The sequence below is a fragment of the Sorex fumeus genome, unplaced genomic scaffold (genome assembly GCF_029834395.1).
Source record: "Sorex fumeus unplaced genomic scaffold, SorFum_2.1 ptg000063l, whole genome shotgun sequence".
In the NCBI taxonomy this organism is placed as follows: Eukaryota; Metazoa; Chordata; class Mammalia; order Eulipotyphla; family Soricidae; genus Sorex; species Sorex fumeus.
Window position 1 is genome coordinate 71,275,197 of NW_026606120.1, and position 14,146 is coordinate 71,289,342.

Here is a 14,146-nt window from a genome sequence, read left to right on the forward strand (position 1 = left end):
GGCTGGAGAGCATGCTTCACGTGTGGGAGGCCTGGGTGTGATCCGAGGGCTCTGGCACTGCTGGGTGTGGCCAGAAACAAAACCAAAAATGTTGCTTTTTATGAAAGCATAAGATTTATATTTGGTTTATGGTGAAGTTTCTCAGAAGGCACTTCTAAATGTTTGGGAAATATGATCAATCTATGATCTAAACAGACATAACTAAATTGAAAAAAAATGGTCCCAAAGCTAGTAATATCTGAATTATGTTTCATATAACCTAAAACCTACAACTGACTGGCCATAGGAGGGCATCTATTTTTCTTTCTTGGTTTGGGGCTATACCTGGTGGTACTCAGGACTCACTCTTGGCTTATGGATTACTCCTGGCGGGGTTCAGGGCAACAATATGCAGTACCGGGGATCAAACCCTGTCAGCTGCATGCAAGGCAAGTAAGTGTCTTCCTCAGTATATTTCATTTCATTTCATCATCCTGTTATTCGTCGATTGCCTCGAGCAGGCCCCAGTAACGTCTCTTTCATCCTAACCCTGAGATTATATTCAAGGCTCTTTAGGAGAATGAGACCCATCATTGTTACTGGTATTTGGCATATTTGGTACGCCATGGGGAGTTTGCCAGACTCTGCCCTGTGGGCAGGCTACATTCGATAGCCTGCAAGTTTGTCCAAAGTAGGAATGAGATAATAAGATGTCATAAAAAGATGTCCTGATAAGATGTCGCGCGGCCGCAAATGCGGCCGCATGGTTCCAGGAGCTGAATTTTATAGTCTCTGAGTCTTGGCCGTTGATGGGATTACACGGCGCCAGGGGGCCAGGTGGTGGGTGTGACCCCCACCTACTGGAATTTGGAGGATCTGGGTGGAGGATGCTCGACTCCAATCCGAGTAGGCTGGGAGATCTCGGCCCCGGAACCTGCGTGGATTTGTCCTTCTGCCAGTACCTTCATGTGTGTGGAGAGTGGTCTCAGCATGGTGGTGGCTGGTCCTGGAGGTCTTCGGCTGCTGGAGCCCTGGTCGGGGCGGGGAGGAAAGCTCAACCCGCTCCCCTCCAATGGGCCCCGGCGAGGAACAGCCAGGCGCGGGGGCAGAAGACTGCACTGTTCTCGTCCGGGAGCTGGATTTTTAGTCTCTTAGTCTTGGCCGTTGATGGGATTACACGGCGCCAGTATATTATGTTTCCAATTTTTTATTTACACACACATGAATTAAATACAATTAAAAATTAAATACAATTAAAAATTCAGCAATACCATCCACTATTTTGTGGGTGTTTGTTTCTGGTGTGTGTGTGTGTGTGTGTGTGTGTGTGTATAGGGAGATTGAACCCAGGGTCTCTCACACCCCAGGCATGTGCTCTACTGCTGCTGAGCCATATCCCTGGGGTGAACACTAGTCATGTTATGTTGGTTTTTTTTTTTTCCGCTTTTTGGGTCACACCTGGCGATGCACAGGGGTTGCTCCTGGCTCATGCACTCGGGAATTACTCCTGGCGGTGCTCAGGGGACCATATGGGATGCTGGGAATCGAACCTGGGTCAGCCTTGTGCAAAGCAAATGCCCTACCCACTGTGCTATCGCTCCAGCACCTATTTGGTTTAAAGATTAAAGATTAAGGGAGGTGTTGGGCCATACCCAGGCCATGCCCCATACCCAGGGGCAACTCCTGGACCAGTGCTCAGGGATCAAACCTAGAACCCCGGCATGGGAAGCATATACTCAGCCCTTTGGACTCCCCTTCTGGACCCCCCAGCCACAGTCTGAACACCTGATGCCTACATATGGCTACAGGCTACAGTACTGGATGGTGAAGGGCGAGTTCTCTTTCACAGAAAATTTGAGTGGACAGAGCTGGAGAGATAACTCAAAGGACCAGTACACAAGCTTTGCCTACAGGAGGTTTCAACTCAATCCCTGGACCCACAAGGTACTCCAGCACCAACTGAAATGGCCCCCAAGCCTTGGGTTCCTGAGCATAATTTGGATGTGGCCCCCAAACCAAAACTCAAAACCAATAACAAGAATGAAGCAGAAAGTTGCACTGGACAGGGTTGATCTCTACGCCGTGCTATAAAGAGAGAAGGAAAAACCCTTCTAGGGGTTTTCAGTGTGTCAGTGTGCAGTCAGTTTTCTGACTCAATATCCTAGCTCAGGAGCCCTCGTGACCCCTCTGGCTGTCTGCTCCCCTTGCCACTGACAGTCAAGTTAGAGTTCTGGCTTCCATTGCTCCATTAATTAGCTCAGAATCCCAAAGCATTAAGGAAGGATGAATTGGTGATAAATGGGAAAAAGCATCAGCTCCTTCCCAGTCGGGCAGGAGTCATGAGTGCTTCAGGATAAGCGTCACTGGCCAACAAGCACATGACATACTGAAGTGTCAAAACAAAGGTCAGCGATGTTGGCACTCAGCAGTGAAAACTACTTAAATTTGACCTTTATCTCCTGTCTCTGAAAACAGGAAGATTTGCTATTATGGCATGTGAGTGAATGTAATGGGAAAGACAGATCAGGCAGGGAGCAGGGAAGCAGCACATTTCTGTACTAGAACTAAAAGGAGTCCAGGGGGGAGTGGACTCTGGAAGCGGGCTGCAATGAAGCGCATAAGCTTTGTCCTTGGAAATCTTTACAAAGAAGCAAGGCACACTTCCTTCAAGAGACAAATCATTGGATTGGGTTGGACCAATAACACAGCAGGTAGGGTGCTTGCCCTGCCAGTGGCCAACCTGGGTTTGATCCCCAGGACCCTAAATGGTTCCCTGAGCCTGCCAGCCATGATCTCGGAGTGCAAGGCTAGGGGTAAGCCCTGACCATCACCAGGTGTAGCCCCCAAAATAAAAACAAAACAAAATAAGAAAATTCAACTGACCACATACACAGAGACACACAGACACATATATACAGACACATAAACACACACACACTGACCAGACATAAGAAGCGAGAGCTCAATGGACTGAGCGTAGACTTGATGCCCAGCAGAGCACTGGGCCAGGAATAGCTCCTAAGCACTGCAATGTGTGGCCCCAAAACAAAACCCCCCAAATTAAATAAAATTGGTCAGATATAATATTAAAGTTGCTTATAATACAGAGACAGTCACATGCTCAGATAACTAAGATTCACCTCTAGATCGCAGTCACTTGGTATTAAATGTATAACTTACTTTAAAGATGCCAATCCAGTCCTTCCGGCGGGGCACAAAATGCTGAGTGAGGCTGTAATAGCATGTGACATCCCCTCCAGGAACGTAGAATTTCTCCACGCTGTTGAAGATAACCTGAGAGAAATGATGATTATCCAGGAACACAGCTGATGTGGGGGGTTCTTCTGTGGTCTCTTCCATGGTGGGGTGTCCTGTTAACGTCCTGTTATGGGATGGAATAAGTACAAAATGTTGAAAATGTCTGCACTCTCACCCACAGAACACTGGAAATAAGTCAGGAGAGGCAAAAGCCTGACAAATTAACTTGCTTTCAGTTTCACTTGGAGTCATTCTGCTCTCGTAACTCCCCCCTGCCTGAAATAGGTTCAAGAGAATCTCCGTAACTCTATCACAGACACACCGTACTCCCATTCCTTTATTCTGTACAGTTGCCAGATTAGTTCCTTTTTCTCTCTGCCTGAAATAATAAAGTAGCCTGGAAGAAAAGGCTCTGAGTTGGGAACTAGAATCTAGATTTGGTTTACTGCAATAAGCCAAGTAACCATCAGAATGTCAATTTCTCAGTTCTAGTTACCATCCAGTATCGTCATCAGGTCCTTCTATATAGTAGTAAGGCTCTCTGCCAGGAGGTGGGGATGGGGCAAGGAGAAAAGGAGGAGAGAAGAGCAGTTCGGCGAAATACGGTGGAAAGAATTCCAATTCCAGATATGAAACAAGTCCACTGTCAGGGTCCTGGCCAGTCAACCCTGGCAAACTGGAGTATGATCCCTAAAGCCACCAGACTTACTCCCTATAGGAGAGGGAGTGGGAAGGGGAGAAGCCTCTGCCCTGCCCCTCTGTGCACCCTGGGCCCCCACTGTCACCAAGAAAGAACCACAGGAGAGGTGGAAAGCTGGAGGTCAACAGCTTTCTCTTTATTAGCTCTCACTGTCACTGTCCTCCCGTTGTTCATCGATTTGCTCAAGCGGGCCCAGAAACGTCTCCATTGGAGACTTTGTTGTTACTGTGTTTGGCATATCGAATACATCATGGGTAGCTTGCCGGGCTCCCCGAGAGGGGCGGAGGAATCGAACTCGGGTCGGCCATGTTGGCTGTGTGCAAGGCAAACTCCCTACCGCTGTGCTAACGCTCCAGCCCAGAAAATTGACACAAAGTAGAAATATAATGAAGACAGAATAAAGTACTTCCTATAGAGTCTCCTCAAAGATAGAGTTTAGCTGATGTTAGAGACTACTATAATTGTGGTTTATTTTTCTGACTCAGTCACTGTCCTCAGAAAGGTCCCAATATAGGGCTGGAGTAACAATACAGCGGGTCAGTGCTCGCTTTGCATGCAGGTGACTCAGCTTTGATCCTTGGCACTCCAGATCATTCCCCGGGCCCCACCAGGAATGATCCCTGAGCACAGACCCGACCATCACTGGATGTGACACCCAAACCCCCCACCCCTCCAAAAAAGGTCCCAATAGAATCTGAAAGTTAGTTTACAATAGGCTGTAAATGGGTGTAAAAATCAGGGGAAAATATTTCTGGGTTCAAAAGAAGGACGAAACAAGTAGTTAGGCAAATGCAGAAAAGGAGGAGGGAGTCGGAGTTTAATCTTACCAGATAACCTCAAAGCAGATCAGGATCCTGACAAGTGGGTTGGGGGGTAAGATAATTCCAGGTGAACAGAAAAGCTTGCCCAAGAGTATAAAAATATACAGTCCTTCTTTGGAGGCCTGCAAACCAATTTGGCTTCCTCCATAAATGGGAATAACAGCTTGCCCTTCCCCGAGCTAAGTAGCCAGGCAGATGGGATGCTACTTCAGAGGGAAAGCAATTCACTGAGAGAGAGAGAGAGAGAGAGAGAGAGAGAGAGAGAGAGAGAGAGAGAGAGAGAGAGAGAGAGAAAGAGAGCGCCTTTTTGAATTGCTGAGACCAGGTATCTACTCCCTGCCCCTCACAAGCCTGTCTTCTTCTTGCTCCCGTACAACTGTATCGCTGGGTTTTACTGGGAAATTAAAACAAAACAGAACAGCTGATTTACACAGCTGGTGGCCGAGGCACAGCAGCTAGGCAAACACTACAGGGCTCCTTACAATTCAATTGCTGGAACACAGTGGACAATCGATTGTAAACACACAGAGCCCTTCCAGCCTGCCCCACCCTCCTCGTTTCCTGGTTTTATTTCGAACTCTCTCCCAGCCAGGCCTCTTTCATGTCCCCTAGAAGTCAGTTTTTCAACAGAGAGGAAGGAATGTTGGGGGTGCAGACCTGTCTATTCTTGGGTCTCAGCTCAGGAATGGAGAAGGGCTCTCTGGTGGGTGACACTGTTTAGCCACATCCTCAACCTCAAGCTCAGATCCGCATTTTGAAGGAGGGGCCCAGACTGTTCCCATGCTAAGCTGCCACCTGCATCATCCTTGAATTCAGCATTGCAAAAGTATGGCCTGTCTGCAGGAGGGGCAGGCGTGGAGCCTTTTCAGCTTGCAGATTGCTTCTCCCCTCCCCCCCCCCCCACCCCGCCCCGGGTCTCCTGTCACACTGAGGCCATTATATCCCCTTGTCCTAAGCCCAGAACAGTGGTGTGAGGGGGTGGTGAGTGGGGGAACATGGCCTGCCTGTGTGCTCCTGGAAGGGTGGGGAGGCACAGGTAAAAAAATCACATAAATAAAGACTAGGAAGGCAACTGTTGGGGTGGGGGTCCAAAGGAAGGAGACAAGGCTGGAAGACAGGCATGGTTAGAAAAAGACTGAAAGGGGCTGGAAAGATAGCAGAGCACGCAGGGTGCTTGCTTTGCATGGGGCAACTCAGATTCAATCCCTGGCACCTCATATGATCCCCCCTGAGCCCCACCAGCCATCATCCTTGAGTTCAGTATTGCAAAGTGTGGCCCAAAAACCAGAAGAACAACTCAGCCTATTTCTCAATTACCCTAAGTATCCCAGTCCTGGTTCTTTTCCTTCATAAGCTAATCATCACTAGATAGACAATATAACGTGTAACTCATAGTGTCTGCCAATTAAGTATTCACTGAATAAGTGGACAAATAAGATATTCATGTGATTCACCAAAAAAATGAAAGGAAGGGCTTTGTAAGTAAACAATGGTGTGAATGATGGAAAGGTTAATTTTTTTTTCTCCCCAGACCTGCTCTTGATTTGTTGGATACCCTTGGAGAAGCTGCTGCTTTTCAGCTTTCTCTTTTCCAAAATAGGATGAAGAAACAATCATCTCCACGTGTTACATCCATTCTTAGCGTGGCTGGTTCAGCTGGCATAGCTGGTTCAAGGGAGGTGGTGCCAAAAAACGCAAAAGGCACAGATTTTATTTCCTTACGGACCCATAAAATTTACACTCCATTACCCACCTTCCACACACCCAAACTCTGGCAAGCTGTTTTTCAAATGGCTGCGACTCTGGAAGACAAGACCAGACAAGGGTCTGGGGGCTTGGTCTAGCCTCTCTTTGATTACTAACAAAACAAGCAATCTGTAAGTTTGTTCGCGAGAAGGTCAGCACACAAATCACACACACACACAATAGACACAAAATGACATGAAAGGTCTCATCTTCTGAAGCTTGAATGAATAGCCAAATGGAAACTATTCATTCATCTGAAAACCTAATCATCCACTTGGAAAAGTCAATGGTCCGGGTTCTTGGCTTATCAAAAATGCAAGATACTCCATAGAGTTTCCCGTTTCAGAGATCTCAATGTTTTCCCAGAAGGACTTGGGGAAGCGAGTGGCACTCTGGGTATTCAGAGCTTGGTTATTCTTGAAACAAAAATCTCTCCTCTCAGGAAGAGAATAGCAGTGGCTTCCTTTCTCTTCTTACAAAATTGAGGACATGGGGCCAGAGAGATAGTACAGTGCAGTGGGTAAGGCACCTGCCTCACATGCAGCCAACCCAGGTTCCATTCCTGGCATCCTATATGTTCCCCTAAACTCACCAGGAGTGATTCCTGAGTAAAGAGTTATCCCTGAGCACTACTGGGAGAGGCCCAAAAGCCAAAAAAAAATTTTTTTTTAAAGTTAAAACAAAAGCTGAAGATACAAAAAAGTAAATCCAGAGTGTAATCACGGCAAACTGAACTGGGTCAGAACAAAAGTACCTCCTTCATCTCTTCCAGGAAGAAACCATCTGCTGATTTTTAAGGGCAGTGATCCTTAAAGCTTTTCCTCCTTCCCAGTGATAAGAACTTCCTGGGAGAAATAGGTTCCTCCAATGGTTCAGGGCCTTTGTTTTCTGACAAAGCAGTCTAGAAATGACATGGAGGGGGGTGTAGAAGGGAGCAAGTACGGGGCGGGAGAATGTGGAAGGAAAACTGGAATGATTTAAGCATCAACTTCTCCCATCTTTACCATGCTTCCCAATCAGGAACCTGTCTACCGTTCATTTCTAATTCTGGAACTATCCACATGGGCTAGGAAGAGATTCAAAATACGAACAAAAGTTAAATCTAGAAACCCAGGAGCTAACTGGGTCATGAAAAAGCTGTGGAATAAACTGAGCCTCCTAGAAATCACGCAGCACTTCCCACCTAATTCCTTCCCCCATTTCAAACCAAAGACCAACCACATAAGCATTACCAGGTTAAGCAAATAGGGCTTTTACAAACATCAAATCACTGAGGGGAGGGACTAGAGAGACAGTACAGTGTGCAGGGCACCTGCCTTGCATGTGGTAGACCTGGATTCGACCCCTGGCATCCCACAGAGTCCCCTGAGACCCACCAGGAGGGATCCCTGAGCACAGAGCCCGGAGTAAGCCGTGAGTACAGCTGAGTGTGACCCCAAAGCCAATAAATGAAATAAAAATCACTGTGGGGAGGAATGTGGCTCGGGTGTAGAGCACATGCCCTGCATGCCCGGGCTCCCAGGGTATGATCTGACCCAGCATGACCTGTGTGCACTGAGGGGACACACACATACAATACTCACATATCATCATACATGATAAAACAGTATCTGGATTCCCAGGATTCTATGAACTGGCAGAGATACTTTACTTGATTTACTTGAACCCTGGTAAAGCTGATCCGACCCCACCTTCTTTTCCCCCTAGTTTGGTTTCCAAAAGGATTAGGATCCTCCTTCAAGGAAGGCAATGTATTTTCAAATTAATTCCTGGGACTTCTGGTTTCTAAGCAGATCTGACATGTTTTCATCTACTGATGAGCTTGCTAGCTGAATATCCTACCCCCAGGATTTGCGACAGGAAGTGCCGGGAGTGCTGTTGAAGAGAAGAACCATCACCAATTCTACTTCGGCTCTTCCTGAGTGAACCTATTAACTACACTCACGTGCAGAAATACTGAAATACTGAAAATGCTGCAACAACACTGCCTTGTTCAAGCCCCTAATAATGCTAACATTTAACCAAATCAACTCACCAATTTTCCTCATGTATGCTGAACCATGAAGAAGAAATAGCGTTATTACGACTCACTAAAGTTCTGACTTAGAGAATGTCCAACATTTTTACATTAGCCTTTTATTTTTATTTATTTGATTTTGGGGCCACACCTGGCTGTGATCAGGGATTATTCCTGGCTCTGTATTCAGGGGTCATTCCTGGAATGCTCAGGGAACCATAGGGGGTGCTGGGAATCAAACCCAGGTTGGCTATGCAAGGCAAGCACGCCACCTGCCACTGGACTCTCTCTCCGGTCCCAACACTTGCCTGTTATACCAGTAGCAAATGTTTGAGGAGGTGACAGAACACTTCCCCGGGCAAGAGAGAAATATAGAGCTGTTCTTTACTGGAGAACAGTCTGAGCAAAGATCAGTAAAATTCAAACCCACATATAATCAAGTTCCTTCCTCCTTTTACCTACTTACTTTCTAAACTACTCACAATTAGCAAAATGGAGTTTTGCTGACAGGAAGAAATGCTCAACACATTCCCTTCAAAGAATGCTGGTAATAACTCCTAAGCTGTGCAGATGGTCCTGGGCATAAGCTAAGACACAATCGCTGGTCTTCAAATGATGGAGTCACTTATCCTGGTACAAAATTTCCCAAGTTCATTCTGGATTCAAAACTCTAACAGTGCAAATATTTAATGGTACTCAGGAGACCATGTGGTGTCAGGGACTGAATCCTGGCTTTCCACATGCAAAGCATGTCCTCACCCCTTTGAGCCCTCTTAAAAAAATTATTTTTGGGGGTCACACCCGGCGATGCACGGAGGTTACTCCTGGCTTTGCACTCAGGAATTACTCCTGGCAGTGCTCGGGGGACCATATAGGATGCTGGGAATTGAATCTGGGTCGGCTGCGTGCAAGGCCGTACCTGCTGTACTATCACTCCAGCCCCTCTTTCAAATTTCTTATCTAAATCTTTGTGGTTAGAAAAATTTTATGTTCCCAGGAGAATTTTTTTTTTGGGGGGGTGACGATATCCAGCAGTGCTCAGGGCTTACCTCTAGCTCTGCACTCAGGGACCACTCCTTGGGAGAGTGTGTGTGTGGGTGTGTGTGTGGAAAGTCTTGAGCCCAAATGGGTTGCATGCAAAGCAAGCGCGCTACCCACTGTACTATCTCTCCACCCAGCCACGGGTTGATTTTTATACTACTCTGTCTCTGTTGTTTGCACAGGCAGCCCTGCTTATTCTCAGCAGGCCACATGTAAAGGGCCACTGACCAGCAGTACTAGGGGAAAAACCAAAATGCAATTCTGGGACGAGACACAAGCAACCCGAAGAAACTGCAAGAAAACCTAGAAGCTATGTATAAATCATCATTTTACGGGGAGCATCCACTTTTTCTTTGAAAGGAGGAGAGTGTGGGACACAAGCAGTAAAGGTGTTTTAGGCCCAGAGAAAAGAAAGGGACCTGGGTTCCTGTTTTAGTTCTGCCATGCACTAGTCTAAGACTTTGGCCAAGTCTCGCTGCTTCCTTTTCAAGCCCAATTTCCCCACTCCTCTCAAAAGAAAAAAAAATGTGTGGAGAAGGTTCGAAACCCGCTCAGAAACCTTTCTGCTCCAATAATAATTCCAAATGAAAGAGAAAGGAAGCCTGAGTGCATTTTTACTGTCTCTCTTATCACCTAAGGAAAGGACAGAGCCTGCTGTGACACCAATGAGCAAGATCAGGTTCTTCAAGAGCCCTAGATGTGCTGGAAAGACAATCTGCCTTCTGCTGGGGAACTCTTATCTCCTGCATCTAACCAACCAAAGTCCTTTCCTCTCCTGGCTGCCTGGCCGTGGCTGGGTTGCGTTCTGGGCAGAGCCCTCTGGGAACCCCCGGACAGCCTTTTCTCCTGTGCTCATCTGAACCTACCGAGACCTATGGAGCTCTGCTTCCAAAATGGTTTGAACTTTTTTGTTTTTGTTTTTGGAGGGGTGGGGGTGACTTGGGCCACACCCAGCGCTGTTTGAGGGCTACTTCCTGCTCTCTGCTGAAGGCACCAGAGACCCAACCCATGCCAGGCAAGCCCTGTGACCTCTGGTACTGTCTCCACAGTCCTTTCAACTTTTCTTTTCTTTTCTTTTTTTAATAAGGAAGAGTCTAATAGAACATGCCGATGATTCAACTGATAGTCACTTGCTGCTTTGCAGCAGCAGAACCAAGAATCCAAAACATGGGGGAGGGGGGAGTGACTAAGGCGCACAGCTGCAGTCCCCAAGAGTGCGCCCCACTGGGATGAAGGAGGGCGATGAGGTTGGGATGGTGGTGAGCAGGGGTGAGGGCTGGGGAATGGTTGGGGGTGAGGGGTGGCAGGGTGAGCAGGGGTGGGGGTGGTGGGGTGAGTGGGAGTGGGAGTGGCTGGGTGACTGGGGTGGGAGTGGGGAGTGGTAAGGTGAGCAGGGGTGGCTGAGGAATGGGGTAAGGTGAGGAATGGCTGGGTGAGAGGGCTGGCAGGGTGGAGGTAAGGGGTGAGCAGGGGTGGGGGTAAGGTTGTGGAGTGAGGAGGGGTGGGGAGGTGGGGTGAGCAGGGTGTGGGTGGTAGGGTGGGCAGGGATGGGGGACGGTGGGGTGGGCAGGGGTGGGGGTAAGGTTGCAGGGTGGGAAGGGGTGGAGTTGGTGGGGTGATCGGGGTGGGGGGTGGCAGGGTGGGGAGGGGTGGGGGTGGTGGGGTGGCGGGATGGAGATGGGGGTGGCGGGGTGAGGGGGTGGTGGTGGCAGGGAGAGAGGGGTGGGGGAGAGAGGGGTGGGGGTGGCGAGGTGAGAGGTGGCGGGGAGAGCAGGGTGGGGATGAGGGGAGGCAGGGAGAGTGAGGTGGGGGTGAGGGGTGGTGGGGAGGCGGGGTAGGGGTGAGGGGTGTCGGGGAAGGCAAGGTGGGGGTGGGGGGTGGCGGGGAGAGAGAGGTGGGGTGAGGAGTGGCGGGGAGGCAGGTGGCAGGGTAGGGAGGGGTGGGTGTGGTGGTGGGGTGAGCGGGATGGAGGTGGGGGTGGCGGGGGGGGTGGGAACGGGGTTGGGGAGAGCGGGGTTGGGGAGAGCGGGGTGGGGGAGAGCGGGGTGAGGGTGGCGAGGTGAGAGGTGGCGGAGCAGGGTGGGGGTGAGGGGAGGCAGGGAGAGCGAGGTGGGGGTGAGGGGTGGTGGGGAGGCGGGGTGAGGGGTGTCGGGGAAGGCAGGGTGGGGGTGAGGGGAGGCAGGGAGAGGGAGGTGGGGGTGAGGGGTGGTGGGGAGGCGGGGTGGGAGTGAGGGGTGTTGGGGAAGGCGGGGTGGGGGTGAGGGGAGGCAGGGAGAGCGAGGTGGGGGTGAGGGGTGGTGGGGAGGCGTGGTGGGGGTGAGGGGTGTCGGGGAAGGCGGGGTGGGGGTCAGGGGAGGCAGGGAGAGGGAGGTGGGGGTGGCGAGGTGAGAGGTGGCGGAGCAGGGTGGAGGTGAGGGGAGGCAGGGAGAGCGAGGTGGAGGTGAGGGGTGGTGGGGAGGCGGGGTGGGGGTGAGGGGTGTCGGGGGAAGGCGGGGTGGGGGTCAGGGGAGGCAGGGAGAGGGAGGTGGGGGTGAGGGGTGGTGGGGAGGCGGGGTGGGAATGAGGGGTGTTGGGGAAGGTGGGGTGGGGGTGAGGGGTGGTGGGGAGGCGGGGTGGGAGTGAGGGGTGTTGGGGAAGGCGGGGTGGGGGTGAGGGGAGACAGGGAGAGCGAGGTGGGGGTGAGGGGTGGTGGGGAGGCGGGTGGGGGTGAGGGGAGGCAGGGAGAGCAAGGTGGGGGTGAGGGGTGGTGGGAAGGAGGGGTGGGAGTGAGGGGTGTTGGGGAAGGTGGGGTGGGGGTGAGGGGAGGCAGGGAGAGCAAGGTGGGGGTGAGGGGTGGTGGGGAGGCGGGGTGGGAGTGAGGGTTGTTGGGGAAGGCGGGGTGGGGGTGAGGGGAGGCAGGGAGAGCGAGGTGGGGGTGAGGGATGGTGGGGAGGCGGGGTGGGGGTCAGGGGTGTCGGGGGAAGGCGGGGTGGGGGTCAGGGGAGGCAGGGAGAGGGAGGTGGGGGTGGCGAGGTGAGAGGTGGCGGGGAGGGGGGGCGGGGACTGGCAGGGAGGGCGGGTGAGGGGAAGGTGGCGGGTGGGCAGGGGTGGGAGGTGGGGGCGGCGGGGGGAGCGGGGGGCGGGGCGCGGCCCGGCACGGCAACAGACGCACGCGGCGGTCAGCGCGCGCTCCAGGCGCTCGCTCTTCTCGGCGGCCGTCCCGGGTCCAGCCGGCCTGGCCTCGGCAAAGGGGCTCCGGGGGCGGGGACGGCGAGGCGCGGAGGGGCCGTCGCGAGCCCGGGCCCCGAGCGGACGGCGAAGACGTCGCGGCCAGGGCCTGGGGGCGGCGGCGGGGCTCGGGGCTCGGCGGCGGGGCTCGGCCACCCCGTCGTGACGCACCGCCGAGGCCCGCGCCGTCGGGCCCGCAGGGGCCCCGCTCGCGGCCCGGGAGCTGCCGTCGGGCCAGCGCCGCCGTCCGCGGGAGGGAGCGGGCCTGCCCGGCCCGCGGGACCGCCGACCGGGCCGGGGGGCTCCGGGCACCAACCACTGCCACCGGTCACCCCGGAGGGGTGGACCGCGGTGGAAACCGAAACCAGCTGCACTTCCCTCTCTGCCCGGGCCCAGGCGCGGGCTGGGAGCCCGAAGTGCGCACCCCGCGGGCCGGGACCCTCAGAGCCCTCCGTCGCTCGGGAACTCACCGGGGGCAGCAGCTGGCCGCGGCGCCACAGCAATGGGCAGGACCGGGCCGGGGCGGGGCTCAAAACCCTCCTGGCCTCGCCCCCAGCGCCGCAACGGTCAGCAGGCCCCGCCCTGGCCGCGGGGCGTGCTGGGAGTCGTAGTGTGCGGACCCGGAGCCCGGCGGAGAGCTGCGGGCCGGGCGGGCCTGGCCCGGTCCAGAGCCGCGCCCCCGCCTCCGACTCCCTCTGCAACGCGAGCCCTTCCCTCTCCGAAGCACACACACAAACCCGCCTTCGGTTCCTTCAGCCCTTCACGGGAAAGCGCCCTATCTCTGAAGGACCTTTGGGGGGTCGTCTTCACTTGCATCCGACTGCCCCCAGCATGCTCTCACTCTGAGTCCCCTTGGCACCTATTGGAGCCTGCCTCCCACCAGTCCCTAAAGGAGACCCAGAAATCTACCTGCGCGCCTGGTGCTCTGCGAGCCCGAGCCTAGCAATCACTCACTCCATCGGCAATCCTGCTCAGTCAGTGCACATTGATAATCTGATCAATCTCTTAGCTTGCTTTCAGCAAGAATCCTGTTAACTCTCCGGACTTGGAGTGATTGTATGTGAATTATTTTACAACTCCTTAAATTGTAGGTAATTGATAGCTTAGAGGTTTATTGAATTATTTTCCTTGTAGGAAAAAATTTTTTTTCTTTTGCTTCTATTTGCGATTCAACATTTCTTTTCTCAGACAAATTTTGCTGTTTCTTTTTGAACATCTATATGACTGTGTCCCTCACTAAGTGAAATAAAATTTGGACGGGGTGGGCACACTTGGTAATGCTCAGGGGTAGCTCCTGGACCTGCACTCAGAGAACCATTTTGGGTGCAAGGAAAGCATCCTATCCACTACACTTATCACTCCAGCCCCAATGTTTTT

General features: G+C 52.3%; 1 protein-coding gene across 1 annotated transcript in view; it reads right to left on the reverse strand.

Annotated features, from left to right (window-relative positions):
• Positions 1 to 13,341, reverse strand: part of CALCOCO2 (calcium binding and coiled-coil domain 2) — a 36,039-nt gene extending 22,698 nt beyond the window's left edge. The window contains exons 1-2 of the mRNA XM_056127144.1: positions 13,240 to 13,341; positions 3,160 to 3,361 (exon numbers count right to left, since the gene is read on the reverse strand). Of these exons, the coding sequence (XP_055983119.1) occupies positions 3,160 to 3,339 (180 nt within the window). The 5' untranslated portion in view covers positions 3,340 to 3,361; positions 13,240 to 13,341. The remainder of the gene's footprint in view (positions 1 to 3,159; positions 3,362 to 13,239) is intronic.
• Positions 13,342 to 14,146: the final 805 nt, after the last annotated feature.